The sequence below is a fragment of the Dermacentor variabilis genome, chromosome 7 (genome assembly GCF_050947875.1).
Source record: "Dermacentor variabilis isolate Ectoservices chromosome 7, ASM5094787v1, whole genome shotgun sequence".
Classification (NCBI taxonomy): domain Eukaryota; kingdom Metazoa; phylum Arthropoda; class Arachnida; order Ixodida; family Ixodidae; genus Dermacentor; species Dermacentor variabilis.
The window spans coordinates 128170634-128193632 of NC_134574.1; the positions used below are offsets into that span (position 1 = coordinate 128170634).

A 22999-nucleotide genomic window follows, 5' to 3' on the forward strand; every position below is an offset into this window, starting at 1 on the left:
CTGCCCAGCTATGTGGCATTTGCATGTTTTTAAACTCCTGCTAAAGTTAGCTGGGACACCCTGCATATATACAGTCGCCGACCGACGAATCGAACACCGATAATCCGGACATGCTTGGTAATTCGGACAGCTTTGCGACACCACCAATGGCCCCATAGACCTAATGTGTAAAAACGACCAATATTTCAGACAGCCCCGCTAGCTCCACATTCAATTATCCGGACTCCATCCGTGGCTGCAGCGTATTCCAGCTTGGCCGCCATCATCTTCTCTGGCAACCTCGATGAGACAAGAAGTACGGCCTCAGAGATTGGACTAAATGGTTATTTCTGAGGCCTTGCCTTGGTCGCCACTCTATGCCTATGATCTTCAACTGCAAATGCCAATCTTGGAGGCGTTGCCTGAATTGTGAGGTCGCATCAACATCGCGATCATCACATCCTTTTCTGGCACCCCCGTGCATGGCCTGCTATCGCCATTCTGTTTGTTGCACAGAGTTCCCTACAATATACTAGAGGGAATTCTGGTGCTGCAATGGTTGACCCACCATGGGAATGATGGGAAGTAAGTGGATTTGTCTGATCTTCATGCTCCCCCGAGAGTATTGTTATAAGTGGGTTCGGCTGTATTGCTAATGTATTGTATTGTGCATGTATTATGTGCAGATCATGTAATCTCAAATGGCGTCCCCCTTTCCTAACACTGGTTGGGGAGATATAATAAATAAATAAATAAATAAATAAATAAATAAATAAATAAATAAGTGGCCACTCACCTTCACAAATTTGTTGGCGAGTATCTCCTCGATCCTCGCCCGGAAGTAGGCTCCCCGGTATGGTGCAAGCACCAGCATATCGGGGGCTGGCTGGGTCGTCAGGGGCTGCACAGAAGCAACCATCAAACTGTGCAATCATACAGTCAAATCCCGATATAACGAATCACACAGGACCACCGGAAATAGCTCGTTATTCTGAAAGGTCGTTATGGTGAAAGCCCCAAAATTAGCCATTCTGCCCGTCAACTAGGGGTGCGTGAATATAAATATTCTCGAATACGAATAGAATAGGAATACTTACCTTCATATATCGAATCAAATGTTGAATAATGATATGCACGTTCATTTATTAGCAAGTTAGGTTAATTGGTTATGTTGGAACGTCTCAAATGCATTGTCAATGCTAAATAACGACTAGTAAGCGGTTATACTGAAACATCGTGTATTGGGCTCATGTTAACGTGGAAAATTTAGTAATTCCCACCAGCCATCTTCACAAGCTTGTGCCCTATTATACCACATGAAATGCCTGCGCAAATGACGTCTCTGTTGAGAAAAACACATGTTCAAATACACAGCTTCTCAGCGGGTATGGGTGGAGGACAGGCTTTGCCTCAGCATAGGATGCACACACACTCCCTGTTTGACGTTGGTGTGCCCTCCGATGGAATCACGGGCATGCGCAGACCTCGTGTTGCACGCAGGAGATGCCAGGTCGCATATTGTGACCGAACAGTTCAGCCAAGCTGTCTCGAATACAAATGCCAGTAAACTCGGAGGCATTTGACCCTGTGCCAGTCATCACTTATCGCACTTGCCAAACAATAAGCTCAGAATTGGGGTGAGATAAGAGAGGAGGGAGCTGCAAAAAAAAGAAAATAAATAAATAAATAAAGTGCACCCTCAGTGTCAACAAGTCTGTGCTCCTTGCTGCTGAGAGGCTGGCTTTTCCGCACACTTTGGACGTTTAGTGGCTAAGTGTGCGTTACAAGCGAAATTTCGCTAGCAGCATTAAATTATCACAAAATTCAGCACAATATCGCCCCAATATTCTTAGATTAGGTAGAAACAAATGCTAAGAAACGTGTTTGCTCCTGCTCAGCCAGCAATGTATTCGATCTGATTCGAACATTCCTATCCAACCGAATATCCAAACATTCTTGAACATAAATTTTTCAAATTGAATACAAAGACTAAAAATATAATATTTGATAATATCCTAACTTTTCAAATATTCGCACAACCCTACCATCAACCCATCAGTTCATAAGTTATCACTGTTTGAGCTATCCCCGAAAACATCGCTGTTGGCTCTCAGCTGGCGCTGTTGCTATTTTCCATAGATTTCGCTGCCATGCACTACCGAAGCACCATATAATAAGAATGACGAGTACAAAGCACATGCTGACACCGAGAAAAATAGTGACAAAAAGAAAGCTCCTTGTTACCTCCAAAGCGCAATGTTTCTTGTTGTATGCTTTTTACATTCCTTGCCATGAACATCGCAACTGCCTCACTCCAGGCTGACACCTGAACTATTCCGAAGCGCAAGCGCGCGTAAACGACACCGTTCTGAAAGAGCAAAGTGCGACCATGTGGTATCCCCACGAGAACAGAGGTTATATTTCTCCGCACGCATAGCTGGTATGACCACAGAAAGAAGCGCAAAAAGGCGTGCACAAAAAGAAGGGCAAGAGAAGGAAGAGACGTGCCTCTGTTGCTAGGTGACACATGCTTGGGCATGAGCATGCGCTCGGAAAACCCGATGCGTCGATGCTTCCACAATAGATAAAAAATTCTCTCCTGCATTTTTTTTTTATTAAGCGCCACCTCAGGTTTTCCGAACCCGTGTACCACGCCATCAGCTTTCTGTGCCTTGTCGTCTGCCAGCCTACTCTCCTGGCTGCCGTGAAGGATACATGGAAATCTAAGAATCCACAGATTTGGGAATATTATTTTGTGGTACTCAGGAATTGTTAACATGACACAGAAACTGAGTAACAATCGTTATTCTGAAAATTTCGTTATTCTGAAGTTCGTAGCACTGAAATATTTTCACACTGAAACCTTAAGAAGTCAGCAGGGGATTTCTGAAAAGTTTGTTAATGTGGTGTTTGTAGTAACGAGCTTTCACTGTTACAGATGGGAGCAGTCAACTCATGCTCAACCAAGAAACCTCATGCAAAGAAAATCAATATACAGCTCAGACCACCCATGACGTAACCACTTATGCTGCAGGACCACATGTAATGTGGTCTTTTCTGACCCCCATTCATCTTCCCATAGAACTAAACATATATGCATACTACTTATATTGGAGCTGTGCGATACAAAATACTGATTGTAATGCAGTTACTGGAAAATCCCGCAGACAAGCAAGGCAGCAAGCATGCTTCTCAACTTCTGAACGAGGTGTGCCAGCCTAGGCAAGGGCGATGAGAATGATGCGAAGAAGGAGGTGATGTGGAGCGAGTGTATAAACAACGAAGAGACGGGGGGAATAAGGAAAAACACGGTTGAACATGCTGGCTTCGAGAGCCCGCACATGAGATGCCTTTTGCTCTGACTGCTTACCAGTGGTGCATGCTCCGCACCAAACGCGTGAGCACTGTCGCTCTTTGGATAGTCAGTTTATGTGCGGAAGGTAAATATAGTCACCGACTGATAGCTTTGGACAAGGATCAGGGTGTCTACCAAGTTGACATTTCCGAATTCCCTGAGTTTTCCATTTTTTTGCCAAGTGCCTTAGCAAAATTCACGAGTGACACAGAATTTTGTTTTATGTCAAGACGGGCTGACACGCATATTAAAAAATTTTAAGAACGAAGTAATCCACTCTGAATAGTAAGGAGTAGCGTTTTTTTTATTCAAAAAGAAAACAGAAGGGACATGTTAGTAGGATGCACAGCAAATAACATGTATTCGAAAAAGAAAAATGATAAAGCCTATTGTGAATCGCATATCTTCAAGTGCTAATATAAAGAGATGTGTACAGAAGTATTATTTTCGAAAATGAGCTATTTTTATCAAGTGATAGCAAGATCATTGGTATTAGGCCCGAACTTTGTCACAAGTGAAATTTTCTCAGCAGCTGGAAAGTCAGCCTCAACTGTCCTCGCATACTCTCACATTGCGCACAATGCCTTTGTTTTGCGTTTCACTACTTTCAGGACTTTTATTTTTGGTTTGGATGAGGGTCGCCTGCATCATGGCGTCAGCCATCACTTTGCTTTTTGAGCTCAAGCTCCTTCAAAGAAAATGCGGCACAGTTCCCGTTCATTCCTCAATGCCTGTAGGTCCTTTCTGTTCTCGTCCTCTTTCAACCGTGCGTTTGCCCCACGGACCATTGAAGCATTCTCTTGTACAGTCAACGTGCGATTTTTCTGACTCCCTAGGTGCCTCGAAAACATCTAAGAAAATTAATACGTCTTTACTACCCTTAAGGCTCAAATTGCCAAAGGCACATCCGAAAAAGCTCTGAAGGCCTGCCAGCACACTTATTAGGCATATCAGTGCTTGTACTGTGACAGCAGATGACAGGTGCACGTGTGTATAATTAAGGAATACATACTGTGTCCCATGACAATTGCACCTTCCCACACTTACAATTCACCGCAAATGCGTTTGTGTATGCTTCACAGCATAACAATGCTGTATTGAGGCGAAGCTGACTTTTGGGATCCGGTATTTAAATGCGCCGTGCTTTCCGAGCTTCGAATTCATAGGCGAGGATTACAAAGCCCGAGTCGGCGCAATTGTTAACAGTGGCAAATTGATTTAATAAAAAACGCAACACTGGACAGCAAGAAAGTGGAAGCAGGTAGGCCTAGCATTCCTGTGTGCGAGAGCACCGGTTCGAGGCATCGAGATAATCAAAATGGCTGCAGTGGTGGCTTTGATTAATGCCGTTTTAGACTTGCAGTCACGGCAAAAAGTCCGCAAAATCGGACAACGAAGGGTTCTTGCATCTGAAATTTCAGATGTTCTTATACATTGACTCTACGAGGTACGCAAAGCCATCCGAATTTCGGGCATGTCCCAAAAAGCGGGCGTTGACTGTACACTGTCAACTCCTCGAACCGACGGCACGGCATCAAAGTCGATTCATTACGATTCCTCTCTGTTACTCGAGCGAGCATTAGCGCGACTTTCGTTCCCTTTCAATAAAATAACAGGTAATTTTCCCTGATAGAAGCAGAAATTCCCCGAGTTTTCCCTGCACACTTCCAGACTACTCAAAATCCCTGAGAATTCCCGGTTTTCCTGGTTGGTAGACACCCTGAAGGATGGGGTCTCAAAAATGTGAATTATCGGTCAGGCCAGAAAAAATTAAACGATAAAATAAGTTTTTTTTACAGCTCGAGCAATGCAGGAAAATCAGTCAAGGCCGTGAGTGTGTTCCACGTTCACCCGTCACAATGCACATCACCGTAAAGTGCAGATATTGCACCTGCAAATTTGACTCTGCGACGCTGTCAGTTTTGACAGATAGGTGAGTTCATCAGTTCGGAACATTCACACGTGAATCCCACTTCATGCATGCTGCCTGTGCACGTGATCTACCGTCAGATTTTTATGTATTTGTCTACTGGTATGAACATACAACAAGGGCGAGCTTCCCATGATAGCATGCCACCAGGCACCCCCGCCGACTAGTCCTAACCACCACCCTCTCGTCGAGAGTCTGCGGCCGAAGCCGCGCTCTGGAGCAGAATAAACTAAATGTTTCGCAGTGGCTTTACAGCACTTGGAAAGTGGAGGAACTGCTCACTAATGAAAGTGAGGGCAGGTCACTGTCGTATGCTTCAACCTCGGGACACGCATTTACACGTTTTGCACGTGCACAGCTTTTGAAAAATGTTTTGGTTCTACACTAATAGTACTTCTCTGATTCGACCCTCCACAATTCGGACGTATTTAGCTGCTCATCGGTTAATTCGGACAACTCTCGGAGCTCGGAGTGCGCGAAGTGCCCCAAATGTGCGACGTAACAACAAAAACAGCGCTAGTGTCAAACCGAAACGAAGTGGCGAAGGCCACATTATCATAGTCATTAGCGGAAAGTCGTCACCATAGTCATGAGCATGTCTCTGCGTGCTTTTAGAACTGCAAGATCACCATTCACGATCGTGTCGATAGTAGCTGCAGTTTCGTCTGCAGCGGTTGCGGCAAACATTAGTTTAGTTTTGACTTGGTGGCGTGTCAGATGCGTGCCTTCACAACTGCGTAGTCGCCACCATGATTGCGCCGATGGCGATCGCGGTTTTGTCCACAGCGGTTGCGGCAAACAGTAGTTTCATTTTGACTTCTTGCAATGCTGTCGAGGATGAAGAGCACCGGCTACATCATGATGGAGAGACGATCGGTTTGCAACCCGCCCACTTTGGTTGGTAACAACTTTATTTGTAGTCCGGCAGAGCTTTTGCCGATGGGGCCTTAGGTTCGGAAAAAGATAATCGGGATGTGAGCGTGGTAGTGAAAAACGTGTCTCAAATGAAGGCATGCGCCATGGCCGCCAATGAGTCACGAGATGAGAATTGCAGCTTCTGCACTACTTTTGTACAGAATAGCAACAGGATTTGCTAATCCATTCAGTTAATAAGACCGTGCTCACATAGTAAGCATTTGTTTATTGTTTTTCTTGATACCCTCGATAATTCGACATTCGTCCAGTCAACCACTGTCAATCCTCCATGTAGTGACGGCAGTAGAATAGCACACACTTCATAGATCCATGCACATGGAACAGCTTACAATCTGGAGACTCGGTGCATTGCTTATGTTGAAAATATCGTTAAAGTGATGTTTCAATGTTTTCGACTACAAAAAGCTCCGCACACTTCTGAACACTTCTAGCAAGTGAAATTTATTTATGCTATATGGACTACATTTTAACATGTGCCGTTTCTCCTGGGAAATTGGCACAAAAATAATGTGTGCTTTTAAAATCGAATGTGAAACCAAAATCGTGCTCGCGATGCTGGCAACTGCCTGCCACACAAAAAGAGAGAGAGAGAGAGAGAATGCTTGTATCCACACAGGATAGCAGCACTTGCTGGGCAACAAAGAGTCGAAGAATTGGCGCATTTTTTCAAACATACAGAGAGCACTGCCGTATATTTGTCTTTGACCCTCAAACGGTTTAATGGAGTTTACTGCACACAGTAAGCTTCTGCGAGAAAAATGGCAGTGAGGGAGTGGTTTAGCATAATACACAATCTCTATCAGCAAGGTTTTGTCCATGTATGCACATCCATATTTTTGAGCACATAACCAGCACCAAAAATGTAAGAAATGTAACAGTAACGTTGAGATGGGGTTACATGCAAATTTCACCTTCAAGTGCGGTTTCACGGCAGCGTGTGCCACGGTGCCGTGAAGCCACATTTCAAGGCAAGATTCACCACCATTCAGTTTCCTTATCTTCTAGGCAACCCCCTCTCCCCCTTTCCCCCCACTGCATGTCGGAGCTCCTTCTTCCTCCCCTCCTTCATGATCGCCTACTCTCCTCCTCTTTATGGTTCATTTTATTGTGTTCGTTTGTCTGTTCTTGCAGTGGTCCCTCGGTCCATGTGAAGCAATTCGTGATTTGGTGGAGAACCAAATCGCAGTTCGGATTTTCACCTCTGTGGTGTTTGTTTGGTCACCATTGTGCATGCGAGGGCTGCTCCGTCAACGCTGTCATGCTCTGTCATGTGGCCGATTAGTCCACAATCATGTCCATTGTGTTAATCCAGTGTTATCAGCATCAAAGGGGGGGAGAATCAGAGCCGGTAGCCAAAGATACGACATTGACAAGTCGTACATGCACGAACGGAGATATTGGAGAGACTTAGGCTTTAGTGTATGCAATTTTTTCCGGGGGTTGTATATGGATTCCTTTTTTTCTTTCCAGGCAGCTTTAATTAGGGGTGCAGGTTACACAAAGAAAAAAAAATGTGCACACACACAAGCACACACACACACACACACACACACACACACACACACACACACACACACACACACACACACACACACACACACACACACACACAAACTCACTTTTAAGTTCTTGCCAGAGTTGTGGTTGATTATCTCGTTCATGTGCTGCTCCACAAGCTGGGATGACTGGTCCGAGTATCGGGCATAGAAGTGGCCGCAGTCCACCACCTGCCAAACGCCGCAATGAGCGGGAGACATGCTCAATGGTGCTGTGACACTCAGTTGCAACTAATTGCTTTTTTTTCTTGTCCCTTAAAATTTCTATCTTTGTGGACAGCATACGGACCTCGTCGGCAACACAAACTCGACTGGAGTCATCAACTCACAGATCAAAATACCTAGTGCAGAGAAAGGTGAGGGAGAATGAAGCACGACTCAGTGGCACGAAAACTTTGTGCAAGTTTCTCAGTTGTTGTGGCAACAATAATGGCACTATCACCGTTTCAGTCCACAACAGGCCAAAACAGTTGTAGAAATACGCAGTTATTCAGTTTAACGTCAGTGAAGAAAAGGAAAAACAGTGGAGTAGGTCGAGCGCCTGTTGCGAGCTGAAAACTTCAATCGTCTTCTCCGAACCTTCGGTTAATAAATGCCTGTTAAGAAGCACTGTTCTATGCTCTCAAGGGTATCGCCTTTTGCCAAGGCGTGTCCTAGTAACGTGGCAAACATTTCAGGCACTGCTGTAGAAGCAGAAGACCTCCTGATCTGGGACGAATAAGCTCTGGGACTGACAAAAGAGGCCACAAGAAATGGCAGTTTCTTTCCACCCCAATTTTTTTTTTTCGTTCTGTGCTGCACAACTCATGGGCCTGTTGAAGTTAACAGAACCGACGCCAAGGTATCAAGATGTGGCTGAGATCTGCAGGAGGATCACCGCATACAGCAACACCCTTAGAAGGTTTGTAAGTGTGGAGGGCGTTTCATTAATACAGCGCAGGAGATCTTCGTGATTTTGAAAAGTAGCCAGTCTCATGCGGTCAACATTAAGGAGCAGGAGGGCTGATGAGCTTCCAAACGCTACCATGACAAAAAATTAAAAAAAAAACAAAAATAAAAGAAAGGAAGAAAGAAGGCAAAAAGCAGTGCTCACGTGAGTACAGTACATGTTGACTGTTATCTGACTCGCTGGTGGCAGAGGGACTTTCTTGAGGGTATCCATGCGGGGCACCACGACCAAGCTGCAGAAGAAGAAACGCGCTACATCATCCCTCAGCAATAACTTTGGCATTGCTTGAAAAGGGGGGGGGGGGGAGGAGACGACAGAAAAAAAAAAATTCATGCAGAGGACTTACTTTTCATTGCTTGAAAAGGGGGGGGGGAGGAGACGACAGAAAAAAAAATTCATGCAGAGGACTTCCTTTTTACCTCGACTAAAAATGCACAAAAGGCACTTTAATGGGTGCAAGGTGCCCCGCGGTCTCGCATCCGGGCAACGTGGGCTTTTAGAGTTAGCGCTGCGATCGGCAGGCCACTTTGAAGCATGAGCGACTCCACTAATGTGCAAAAACTTACTCGAGTAAGCTTTTGCATGAATGACACAGCCTTGGAGAAGCAAACACATAAATTCACAATTGCTCTTATTGATCTTAGAAAAAGTGGCCAAAGCCTGCCAAGGTTTCAGACAGGCATACATAATTTTTTAAAATTATATATCCATGTCGAGCTATTTTGCTATCGCCTTCGAGTTCGATATATCCGGGCTCGACTGTAGGTTGCCCAACTCATGCAAGAGCCACCCCCGCGAAAAGGGAAGAAAAAATAAAATGCAGCCCTCACATGAATAAACGCAGTATGTACGCATTCTCTTCATTAAATGGTTGTTGCGAGAACCGCCGGTGCCTGTCCGGTTTTCCATGCCCCATTTGTTGGTGCCTTGTTCTTACGGCCTATGCCTGCAATCACCGCACCACCCACCGGTTGGACTTGAGCCGCTTCTCGCCATCGCCATCGCTGCTCTCCAGGCTGCGCAACCTCAGCAGTCGCTCCAGCTTCTCCTTGGCGTCCTCGGGCCGGAACAGGGCCAGCTCGAGGGGCAGGCGCAGCTGGCGCATCTTGACGGCCGTGTACACCGCGGGCAGGACGCCGTCGCGGCGCTCCTTCTGCAGGAACTCGATGGCAGCGCGCGACTCCTCGAACACTATCTTCATGCGGCTGCTGCAGGGCGCCAGCAGGGAGCGCAGGGCGTGGTCGTACAGCACCCCCTGGTTCTGCGGAATGCCATGCACCATGACTGTGCACAGGGGGTCTGTCATCAGGCCCCGACAGCAGGTCGCCTCGTCCAGGTCCTCTTGGTAGAAGTAGTTGGGGTAGAATGCGCCGCCGATCACCATCTGCGCACAGGAGGCGTGCCGGGGAAGCCCGCAAACTAAGTTCAAGTCCAGAGACATACCATGCCACTGCACGTGCCCAGCTTTCTAGCCGCATCGGCACACTTGTGCACCTCCAGTCTACCTTCCACCCCTGCGAAACACGAGTCTGCTGTGCCAACAGCTCCCCAATGGGTGTTGTCGAGGGTGGTCGTCAGTGCTGTCGAGTTTTGGAGAGGTGGAAGGGAGATGGGAGAGTGGGGCACAAGTGTGTCGAATGGTGAGAAAGCTTGCCGTATGATGAGGACTTTTTGGAGGTGAAAGCACCTCCAAACACTGAACCTCAGTATGACGCTCTGAAAGGACCAGCTCAACGTGCTCCGAACTTTTGATTTCGACCGGCTAAATGTACAGTGCACGGCCGGAGTGCAGCACCTCAAAGACGACCAGCTGAATGTGGCGTATCCATAAGTAAGCCCACCCGGAGAATGACGAGGTGATGGTCAGGGTCAAGTGGGGGCCGGTTGGGGCGGTCGAGGTAGTGGATGTTGAACTTGGTCAGCCGCATCTGGATCTCCCGGACCAGCTGCTCCACCTCGAGGAGGCGCTTAAGCTGGAGGAAGTTGCGTGAGGCCCACTCGCGCTCATTTAGGCCATCGCGTCTCGAGAACACGCCCTGCAGGCGCATGTTCTGCCACACCTGCGAGCGTGGGAGACAGGAGGGGTGGACGTGAAGGAGCAATGCAATGATTTAATTGCGAATACTACACCCAATAAAGACCAACTGCAACTTGAAAACCTTGGACTGAGTGAAAAGGTCAGTTCCAGATATCGTTGACATAGACCAGCCTCTGCGCAAAATTTTACATTTGAAGTATGTACAGATGCATCACGAAAAGCTTGCAAAAGTAAGCATTTTGATACCACTGAAAAAAAAAAGAAAAAAAAAACGAAGGCCACCATTACTGCTCACCAGAAGCGACAGACAACTCAGAACGCACAGCTCTGTGGCGTGATTTTTGAAATTTGGCGGAGACTGCAGCTGCAAGGACCATTCAAGGATTCCGCGGATGCCAATGGAAGTTATTTAAAGGGGGAAAAGAAATCTTACTCATACACATGCACTGAAAAATAGTGACATCTTCTTAGCTGCAATTTCTTGCAGCTAAGCAGCTGCTCAGTTGAACACATGCTTTAATCTCTTCAGGTCACTTTTCTAGGTTAACTTTTCCAGTGTAATGATGTTAATCGCCTACTGACATGGTGGTTAGTATTGTTTAACATTCATTTTTATTTCTAAGGGCCCTTCAATCTCGTTTTTCCAAATTCAACGGTTTTCAAGGATTTCAAGGAAGTGTACGAACCTTGATTCATAACCACTAACCGCCGGCTGGATGCACTGTCTTCTTAGGTGCTACTTAAATGGTTCCGATAAGAAAATTAGCTACCAATGCAGCACCTCTACTGAGACTGCTTCAATTTTATGTGTTACTCATTTATGACAACCTTAGGGAAAATGAAATTCCGTTGCAGTTGGCCTTCAATTGCCAGAAGTCGGAAAACAAAGCAAAACACACACACAGACAAATAAAATATCATAAAAGTGGTGTCAAAAAGCTTTAAAATACAAGTTCTACTTTATATAGTAATGCAAGGCTTGCACTTACATTTTTCTTCAGCATACTCTTACAGGGTGCGGGCCTCACACGATCCCGACTTATGGCTACTGAATGAAGTCTCCAACTATACACCCACTGCTATGCAGAATGATGCAAGAATTTTTACAATATGATTTTATAAAGTTGTCTAGCAGCTTCCACAGCCCTTGTCAAATGAGATCTCGCCTCACTGTGCTCACACCGAAAGCTGGTTCGCGACGTCCATACCGATCGAGACTCCCGCCACCTTGAGGCTTTTGACAGCCTCGAATGAAATTGTATGCTGGGTGTCAGACATCCACAGGCACATTTTCTGTCTGCCCCAAAAAGCTATGATGCAGCTAAACAAGTTCAATGACACATTTGATGCCCATGCAAGCACAGTTGTACCTTGTAGGCCTTCAGCATGGCCAAGCAGTCGCTGAATGATCCCTCGGCCCAGGCCATGCGAGATCTAGGAGGAGGACAGACAAAAAAATCACGCCCAACTTGAGAATTCCCACAACAGTTTCGACGCTCAAGGCAGGCTGCTAATGGCACTCATATTTCGGCATGAAATTAAGGACAAGGGAAGCTTGGCTATCCTTTTCTTCGCAAGTAATGAAAACTTGTTCTGCCAAGTGAATGAATATAGAGGTGTTATATATATAGTGTTATATATAGAATATATAACACTTTCCTGTCTGCGCCTATGCCCATTAATAGCCCATTATCAATGGTTTCAACTCCTGAATAAGCGGAGTCAAAGTACGAAAGACCACAGGCTACTGGAGCACCGTAACCGTAACATGAGTCACAAGTACAGCGAAAATGGCGTCGATTCCAACAAAAACAACTTATGACTGCGGTCGACTTGTCTATGGATTGATTCAAGACATAAAGGTGCAGGTTGGCAACGTAACGCTAAAAACAGCAGAATTTAGGATACTTGTTTTAAGACTGTGAATTTTGCCGTTATTAGAATGTAACACGAGGGTAGCGTTCAAGCAAAGAAAATAATTAGAAGAACTCACATTACAATAAAGTAAATACGGTAATCACTGTCCCCTAAGCTCTGCCAAGACAGACGCTGCCAGTAAAAAGGTCGCTACTGGGGTCACCATAGGAATCAGGCATGTGCATGCCAACTGGTTAAATTCGAATCATCCGGCTAAGGTCAATTTTAGGTTCTTGTAGAAACACATGGGTGCCTGCTGAGACCTTCGGTAGGGATCGAATTAACCGGAAAAAAATCTAACTGAAGTTGAAGTGACAGAGGTCTACTGCATACACACGCCAGGGATGCCACCAGAGTATCCATGACATGAAAAAAAAAAAAAAAAAAAGCCACATATGATAACACATGAAACAATACTGCAACAGACTAGCACGAAGCTACAAAGGAGACCCAATACGAGTTTCTCAGAAAGAAAGCTTTGCCCAGGAAAGCGGAGGAGCGGCTTTCCTTCAGCTGCGACGCTTTTTTCTAAAAAAAGCTGTTTGGGTTTCTTTTGTAACTTCATGCCAGAGTTGGGCAGACGACCATTTTTTCTTTCATGTCATTGTGCATACGAAGGCGCAACTTGCATCGCGCAAGGCTTGTGCAGAGTTGATCAGCTTTTTTCCGATGCTTGGCACACACCTTCAAGCATTAAAGTTTCGAAGCACAAAGTTTTTGTAAACATTAGGTGATAATACACGAGTGATCGGACTCGAGAAACCTGCATGTCTATGTGTGTGTGCACATGGGTCTGTCAGTCTGTATGTGCGCAAATACTTACTTGTACGCCTCAAGCATCTTCTGGAAGGGCCTTGAAAACATGGACTGGATTGAGAGGCAAGCCGCTGCACATGAGAAAAAACAGAAAAAGAAAGATAATAAATAGGAAGACATAAAACCTGAGTAATGTAAACGTAAGCTAAAGCTACACTAAAATCTGGCAAGTTCAAGAAATTACATTTGATGCTTGCTAACACTTATATAAATAAATTAAAAAAGACACAAAAAAAGGGTGTCTGAAGATTACTTGCATGTTGCAACTGGAGAGGGGGGAATCTAAAATCTGATCTGAGGCATTGGCAACAGCCCGCCATTTTAAGCCGCATCAGTGCATTCATTATACGATGGCGACAGAAAATCTTTTGCGTAGGTTGAGGACAACACGCTGCTTCTATAGCAGAAGCTTATTCAAAGAAAAAGTGATTTTATGTGCTAAGCTAGTGAAAATGAAGCAGTGTTGCATTTTTTTGTTCTTCCAGAGACTTGTGTGCTTCGTTGGATGAGCTAGCAAAGAGTTAGTGTGCATTATATTCAAACTGTGCATGTTACATTCGGGGACACATCAGACACTAGTAAATAGAGTACATTTGAATCGATGATCAAATCCTCACACACCCATGATGATGCAGTCATCCATCACGCCAAAGACGAACCCAAACAGGATCATCTTGCTGAGGCAGACGTCCATGGGCAGTTGGGCCATGACCTTGCCCACAAAGGTCAGCTCTCCATCATACGGGTAGAAGGTACCGCCAATCACAGTCGTCAAGGCGCTCACCTACAAAGTTAAAGGAAGTTATGCGAAAGTCCGCAAAACCTGCCTATCAAGCTCTCTATACACTCAAAGCTCGTTACAAGAAAGTTGAAGGGTGAGCTGAAGATACTTCATTACATCCATTATTTCATTATATCTATTACTGCAATTTATTGCAATAAAATAAAAATTAAATTATGAGATTTTACGTGCCAAAACCACGATCTGATTATGAGGCATGCTGGTTTAATTTCGACCACCTAGGGTTTGATTAATGTGCCCCTAAATGTAAATACACTGTGTTTTTGCATTTGGCCCCATCAAAATGCAGCCACCGTGGCCGGGATTTGATTTTGCGACTTCGTGCTTAGCAGTGCAAGACCGAAGTCACTAAGCAACCATGGCGGGTGAATTTATTGCAATACTATATGGCCAATGGGGTGCACAATCACAAACGTGGAAATAAGAAGACTGCTTCGTGGCCCGCAGAACCATTACATAACCACATGTGTGAATAAATTTTAATAAAAGAACACACAACTCCTTATGCCACGACTGTTCCAATGTGATAGTCTTCCGCTTCCGCCTTCCACTTGGCTCATCATGGTCAAGCAGCATGAGGCACTCAACACAGTGCGCCACTGTGGTCGAGGAGGCCATGGAGGAAGGAAAAACATAGGAGGGAGCATTACGTCACGCTGCCAGCCTTGGCAAGCGAATGCTCCGTGAAGCCACGTCGACGGCCCAACATGTGACCTCTTGCGTCGAGATCGTGGAGCAAGAATTGAGATTTGCCAAGACGTTTGGTTCCCAATGCCAGTAGTTATTATTTGGTACGCATTTGTTCAGCTGCTTTGCCGTGACTCTGCCTGCAGAGCAGGAACACTAAAACCAACCACGCACTTTGACGTGTGATCACGTGTTTGGCCGACAAGTTCAGCTTCAATCGCATTGCGGCATGCTCCCTCCTATCATTTTCCTTCCTCCATGGAGGAGGCAGGCGAACTACGCCGCGACGGCTTGGCTCGACCGGCTCGTGGCGTACATGAATGCACCAGGGCCGACGCAATCTCGGAGACCACGCTCAGCTGCCAGCCCAGGCAGTGCGTCGCAGTACAGAGAGCTCAGTGGAGAAGTACAATAGTAAGCTGCCGCTTATGTGCAGTTATGCGCAGCGGTGGAAAAGACCTGTGTCGCTCGATGGTGTATTCGACGCGGAGACACAGAAGTTTTGAACTGCCACAACGATTGAGTGCCGACCCGCACCGAAAGCAATGCAAAACAAAAAAACTTAGCGCATAAATGAGGTTGTGCTTTGCGACTTATTTTTCTTGCATCGCCTAGCGACAAGCAAATGAAACGCCAGACACACCAGATGTATGCGCCATGCGCTAGACATGCCACCGAAGCAAGCGAGGACAGCTGCACATGTGATTGTTCGCCTGTTCAGCGTTTCCTTTGTCTTTTTTTGATGTAGCTCTGGTCTCTTGGGCTCTCGGCCTATTTTTGCCTTCCTGCTGCACTTTGACACAGCACGCCTGTGCTGCTGGATCATGCCAAGGTGAAAAATTTTGTTTGACAGTCTGCACAGCATTTCAAGCGATTTAGGCATAGGGTGTGCTAGCCGCACTGGGTGTTGCGACATAATTAGCAAAAAAGAGCTTGGCCATTGTGGCGCAGTTTGTTTGGCGAGCACTCAATCTTACTTCTTAAAGGACACTGAAATATTTTGAAATCCTGTAGAAATCATCAACAAGAACTCACATCTGTAAAGCTGCTACAGTAGAATTCCATAATGCTGGCAAAAGTGTAGATACAAACATCCAAATGCTAACTTGCAGTATTTGAACACCCAGGGACATACCTGTTTAATTTTGGCCATCTTGTTGCAGTACATATTTTTGTACATCACATCCCAAATTTCTAACACAAGAATCGAAACAACTTTTCTTTTTATTGACCTCAGAAAAAATCTAATTGCATATTTGTAAGCAGCACACGATATTGGATGCGTCCTGAAAGTTTCATGTGTCTAGAGCGAATATAAAAAAATGGTTGTTCGTTTTTTTTTTTACTTTTCTCAATTTCTCAATTTTCAATTTTCTCAATTTCTTTTTTGCTGAACGGAGCCTAATGTATACTCTATGAAGTATAGCAAGCAAATTTCTTTTTATTTTCACTTTGTAAATCAATTATTCTGTTACATTTCCTGCCACATAGTTGCCAGATTTTGTGGTCTTGTATTCAATGGACTGTGAAATATTTATTAATGATCAGATAAAAAAAAAGTGCTTGCTGTCCTTTATTCCTTTCTCTTTATGCTATCTAAACATGGCTTACAAATAATTTTTATTGTGCCATTCATATTTTATTGTGGTCTTAAACAAGGGAATTAATATGTTAATTATCGCAGGAACTAATTGATTTACAACAAAAATAATAACATATTTGAAATCGGCCCAAAAATCTCAGTAAGACTGCAAAGTTTTATTAATATAGATGAAAAAAAAAAACATTATTTCAATAGCAGTGCCCCCCCATAAAAGGGTTCAGTAAGCTTCCTACACTGCACGCGCTATGAAATAGACCGGTGAAGATCCTTGAAGCAATGGGTTAGCTGCGATAGCTGTGAATGGTGACCTACAACGACCTACGAGGAGATTTGTAGGTGCCGTGGTGGCATTTTCACGTGATACGGGCAGGCAAGTACTGCAGGGAAGCTGCCATTGCTGGCACCTAATGCTCTCGATCGTGCATTCTGCAGACCTTTTCTGGTTTACACGGGATCTAGCGGCTGGAAATGCATCATAAGATCGCGGTTTGGCGATGCACTGAACGCTGGTTTTCAAACATAAAACAAATTGTACTATTGCATGTATAATCCACACCAAAATTTAGAAAAATTTAACAGTAGAGTGGGGGTGCAGATTATATGCAAATTTCACCTTGAAGTGTGTTTCACGGCAGCGCACCTCGCACTGCTGTGAAGCCACACCTCAAAGCAAGGTTCTCTGCCATTCAGTTTCAATCTCCTAGGGAATCCCACCTCCTCCCCACACCTGAATGTGGAAGCTCCCTTCTCCCCTCTTTCCCGGTAGCCTATTCACCTCGACTTTATGGGTCGCCATTTTGTGTTAAGCAGTTAGCGAATGGTGCATGCGGTGCCGGCAAACTCGTACGTCAGCTGTTCCTGTGGCAGTCTAACAATCTGCGCGATACACTTCACGATGTGGCGGTAAGCCAAATCGTCGTGATTTTTAGCTCGGTTGGGTTTGCTCCGTAGCCATTGCTGATGCGAGGGCTTCTCCGTCCACGCTGTCAATCACTGTCATGTGAGTGCTAGCTGCCAAGTGATCCTATTCACGTCAGATATCATGTGACTTGTTGTCCGTCCACAATAAAGTCTGGCATGTGAATCCAGCTTTGTCAGCATCGTTGAAGAATGGGGCAACGGAGCCACTGGCCAAAGATAAAATGCGGACAAGTCGAACATCCACGAATGGAGACTGTTTTTGTAAGGATTTGAGCAGTGCTCTGTGCAGTTACTTCCATGAATAATGAGCAGGGATATATTTTTTTTATTTCCAGGATGTTGTGATTGGGGGTGCGGATTATACACGGTGGCGGGTTATATGCGCTAAAATACGGAGGGTCATTTCTTGCGTTCTTAATCAAGAACACTGGCGCCTAGAAATCATACGAAACTGCATCACATTGACTAGGTTCTACTGTAAATACATGCCGATTTAGTTCGCACTTGTTTGTTTGATACCCTCGAAAACTCAACATTTGGTTAACACGCATATTCTTTCCCATTCCGTGAAATCCGAATTAAGAAGTTTTTGCTGCGGAACAAACGAACCTCCTTAAGAACCAGAATCGCTCGCTCAATGTCACCCAGGTCTGGCGGGTCCAGACAGAGGCCCAGTATAGCCCGAGGCTCGTCCAGCGCCAGCTTCTTCACCTTCAGCACAGTCAGCTCCAAGGGGCAACGCTGCAGTAGAAACAGAGCAACACAACATAATGCAGCATAACATAAGGCAGGGCAACGTAAGAGGGCAAGCAAAAGATGCAACTCTGTTGTGTAACATTGCAAGTGAAAACGGACATAAGCAATGTGCCCCTAGAGGACCGGCAATGCAGGGCAGAAAAAATAAATAAATAAAGTTTAATATACTACGTCAGAATGAAGACACACAAACACCACAAGTCCATAACGTGACTTTGCTACAGCCTTTGCGTCATATTTGACACTGTAAAGTTCGTAGCAGCTTTTGAAGAAAAAGACAATTACAGGAATTTTTTGAGGACTTGCGAGGTCCTGACAACGTATTTTTGACAACAAAAGCGTCATTGTGGTACCACAGCTTTGAAACGGAACATTTGTGTTTAACGAGCTAGAGCGTTTGTTACACTTCAATGCAAGAAAGCTAACAAGGAAAAGGTTTAGCAAGCAAAAATCTAACTATGACACACCGAATAGCATAGCTCTCTGCCACAAACTGCCTAACTAAATTGGTTTGGCTCACCTTTTGGATTGCGTTAATCTTGTAGGCCAGACAAATCTCCAGCCACTAAGCTTGCCCAAAAGCTATACTGCGAGGGTTTTTCAAGCACTTGGTGAAAATGAAGGGTTTCTATTACATGTCTGATAAATGGCACTTCGAATATTTTGTGATTTTCTAAAGTTTAAAATGCCACTGCAAACCATTCTTCGTACTTCGATGTACCAAACTTGGTCCAAGCACAACTAACTGTTCTCCATGAGGTATTCATCAACAATTTTCAGCAGATGCTATATTAACCATCGTCACTTTAGGTTGTCAATCCACCAGCTCTGCAAATAACCATGCCTAATGCATGGCATTTGCATGCACCCATTCAACACTGTGGAAGTGCATTAACCCTGTGCCACTGGACAACCATGGCATTTCATAGACTGCAGCCCACTAGGTAAAAAAAAAAAAGAAAAGGATCAATGGCAATCAATGGGATTCATGTGATGGCAATGCATTAGCTTTCCCCTGTTTTGCCCCCTTTTGCACGTTCCCATTTTGCGCAGAATGGCGAGACGTGCCAGACTGTTCGCTGCATAGCCTTGCATTCTTCCGTCGACGCTCTTGTACAGGACCACTCATACCACTCGTTGAAGGGCGCGGCATCTATCGTTACCTTTAACTATTGCACACAGAACACATCTCAACCCACGACATGTGTCTGGACTTGCTTGGTAGCAGAGTGCACCTGCTGACGACCGAGTGCCAACTGCGTGGGCAGCACTCCAGTGCACTGTGCTGCCACCCCCTCTTTGCTTTCATTGGTGCGGTGCGGTGGTGCTCCCCTAGGTCCAGGGGAGCGCTTCTCCTCTCGGATTTAGCCGTGGCACCCTTCTCCTCTCTATTCTCTCTTTGGCCGTACACAAGCCAATACTAGACGGGTTTTCATCCACATGAGCGCTCTAATGCCAACATATATATATATATATATATATATTCAATGAGAAGTTCTGTAGATCCGGTGCATAGGTAGTTTTAGAAACGAAGGTGCACACTTATGAAAATTGCATCTTTAATGGTCTTAACGTTGCGACCGCGGCACGGCCGAAACATTAAAACCATTAAAGCTGCAATTTTCGTAACTGGGCACCTTCGTTTCTAAAACTATATATATATATATATTGTAACGCGGTTTATTGAGTGCTCAGAAATGCAACCGTCTCAGTTGAGCGTCAGACACCGACAGCGCGAGCCCCTCTTCGTCGGCGGGCCGATGATGATAGTGAGTCCATAGGGCGCGCCAGTCTTCTTCGCTACAACTGCCCCCTGGAGAAGAAGGAGCCATCCTGGCGACTCAAGGAGAAGCGAGGACAAGGGGGTGTAATAGGGTTCTTAAGCCTCTGGACGTGCACTGTCTCGCGTCCACGACGCCTCATGTCAGTAGACGGCGTTAGCGGCTTGATGACGTAGTTGACTGGCATCGTCTGTTGTTTGATGCGGTAGGGACCGTGATATTGAGCGAGGAGTTTAGAGGATAGACCAGGGGTGTTTGAAGGTATCCACAGCCAGACCAGTGAGTCCGGCTGGTAGGTGCAGGGAGGTCGGTCATCATTGCGACGCAATTTTTGGAGACTCTCGTCTTCTACCGTGAAAGAATGGGCCAGCTGACGGCATTCCTCGGCATACTTGGAGGCTTCAGACAGAGAGGCGTGCCCTCTGATGGGTCAGACCGGTAGGGGAGAATGGTGTCAAGCGTACAGGTAGGTTCACGGCATTTGACGAGGAAGAATGGCGAAAATCCCGTTGTGGCCTGTGAAGCGGTGTTATAGGCATACGTAACATATGGCAAAACAAGGTCACAGTTGGTATGATCCGATGTAATGCACATGGATAGCATGTCGGTCAGAGTACGTTTGAACCGTTCTGTTATGCCGTTCATTTGCAGATGATAAGCTGCAGGGGTGCGATGGATGGTATGGCACGCGGTCAGAAGGGCGTTAAGAACTTCGGAAAGAAATGCACGCCCTCTGTCACTCAGAAGTTCCCGCGGTGCCCCATGACGCAGTATAAAGTGATGCAGGAGGAAGGACGCTACGTCGCGGGCTGTCGCTGTTTGTAGTGCCATAGTTTCTGCATAGCGGGTGAGGTGGTCGACAGCGACAATAATCCAGCCATTGCCAGCTGATGTGCAGGGAAGAGGACCCTAGAGATCGATGCCGATACGGTCGAATGGTCAGGACAGAAAAGGAATGGGCTGCAAAGGACCAGTAGGACAAGGGGCAGGAAGCTTGCGTCGTTGGCCCGCTGTGCACGAACGAATGTACTTTCATATAAAAGTATACATGCCACTCTAATAAAAGTGGGAGCGAAGCCTGGCGTAAGTCTTGAAGAGGCCAGCATCGGCGCATTGCGGGTCTGAATGGAGAGCGGAGAATACATCTGTGCACATATGGCGGGGAACGACTAATAACCATCTGCGGCCATCGAAAGCGTAATTTCAACGATAGGGATCACCATCCCGCGACTCAAAAGGAGAAGCTTGGCGGCGGATAGCGCGTGAAGGGTGTGTTGTTGAAATGTCAGAAATGCAATCCATAAGTGCCGCAATCCAGGGATCTTTGCATTGCTCCATTGGCATGTTGACGTGCACAGGCGACGAAAACGCCGATTCAATGACTGAAATGCAAGTCATGTCACTTAGTGTGGGCGACCGAGAGAGGGCATCCACGTCGGTGTGTTTATGGCCAGACCGGTAAATGACGCATATGCCAAAGTCTTGTAACCGTAGAGCCCATCGCTCAAGGCCAGATGGGTCTTTTAAAGTCGATAACCAACATAGGGCATGGTGATCTGTAACGACATCGAAGGGGATGCTGTAAAGGTGGGGTCAGAATTTTCCAAGGGCCCAGATGATAACCAGGCACTCCTTTTCGGTGACGGAGTAGTTGGATTCCGTTTTCATTAGTGTTCAGCTTGCGTAGGCTGCTATGTGTTCATCAGGCCCACTTTTTCGCTGTGCAAGCACGGCACCAAGTCCTACGCCGCTGGCATCGGTGTGGACTTCCGTGGGGGCCATGGGGTCGAAATGGCGCAGTACGGGAGGCGAAGTGAGCAAACGCCACATTGTTTCAAAAGCATCGTCGCAAGCTGTAGTCGAAGTAGAAAGTCGTGTGTCGTCACGAAGCAGCTGATTCAAGGGAGCAATGATAGAAGCGAAATTCCGGACAAAACAACGAAAGTAGGAGCAGAGCCCGATAAAGCTTCGAAGTTCTTTCAGGGACGTGGGTTTCAGGAATTCGGCGATGGCGCGAAGTTTGGAAGCATCAGGTAGCATCAGGTAGCATCAGGTAACATCATCAGGTAGCATCAAGCATGCAACGTTTCGATACGACTTGTCTGAGTATTGCAAGCTGCTTGGCTCCAAAGCGACATTTCTTCAAGTTGAGCTGGGGGCCTGCCTCGGTGATGCACTGCAGGACTTGTTCGAGACGGCACAGATGTGTGGGAAAATCTAGAGAAAAGACGATGACATCGTCAAGGTAACATAGGCATGTCTTCCATTTTAGCCCACGAAGGAGATTGTCCATCATTCGTTCGAATGTAGCAGGGGAGTTGCAAAGCCCAAACGGCATAATGTTGAATTCATATAGACCGTCTGGGGTCGCGAAGGCTGTCTTCGGGCGATCGGCAGAATTCATAGGCACTTGCCAATAGCCCGAGCGTAAATCGAGCGAAGGAAAATACTCTGCGCCTTGCAAGCAATCCAGAGCATCATCGATGCGCGGTATAGGGTAGACGTCTTTGCAAGTTATTTTATTAAGACGGCAATAGTCGACGCAAAATCAAATTGAGCCGCCGTTTTTCTTAACCAGGACTACAGGTGACGCCTAGGGAATATTAGAGGGTTGAACCACTCCACGCTCAAGCATTTCGCTTACTTGGTTTTCAATAACACGGCGCTCCGCGGGTGATACACGATAAGGCCTCTGGCGCAGTGATGCGTGGGTGCCGGTGTCGATCTCGTGACGTACAGTCGATGTGTGGCCTAATGGGGCTTGTTGACAGTCGAACATAGATTGGTAATTCCGTACAAGGCTGAGAAGCTGCGAATGTTCCGTAGGGCTCAGGAGGGCATCTACTGAGCTATGACAGATGTCTTGCATGGGCTGGGAACAAGGCAAACTATAAGTCAACGAGTTCACATCTGAACAGGTGTTGTCAAGAGGTGCGTCAAAGATGGTTACTGAGTCAGGATGCTGAACATTTC

At 46.0% G+C, this 22999-nt stretch overlaps 1 protein-coding gene across 4 annotated transcripts in view; it reads right to left on the bottom strand.

The window, feature by feature from the left end:
• Nucleotides 1-22999, bottom strand: part of spn-E (tudor domain containing 9 protein spindle E) — a 100500-nt gene that overhangs the window by 32574 nt on the left and 44927 nt on the right. For all 4 annotated transcript variants that reach the window (XM_075699224.1, XM_075699223.1, XM_075699226.1 and 1 more), the window contains 9 exons: nt 18099-18230; nt 14098-14260; nt 13484-13547; nt 12114-12177; nt 10547-10765; nt 9674-10089; nt 8850-8937; nt 7820-7927; nt 776-880 (listed from right to left, as the gene is read on the bottom strand). In XM_075699224.1, the coding sequence (XP_075555339.1) occupies nt 776-880; nt 7820-7927; nt 8850-8937; nt 9674-10089; nt 10547-10765; nt 12114-12177; nt 13484-13547; nt 14098-14260; nt 18099-18230 (1359 nt within the window). The remainder of the gene's footprint in view (nt 1-775; nt 881-7819; nt 7928-8849; nt 8938-9673; nt 10090-10546; nt 10766-12113; nt 12178-13483; nt 13548-14097; nt 14261-18098; nt 18231-22999) is intronic.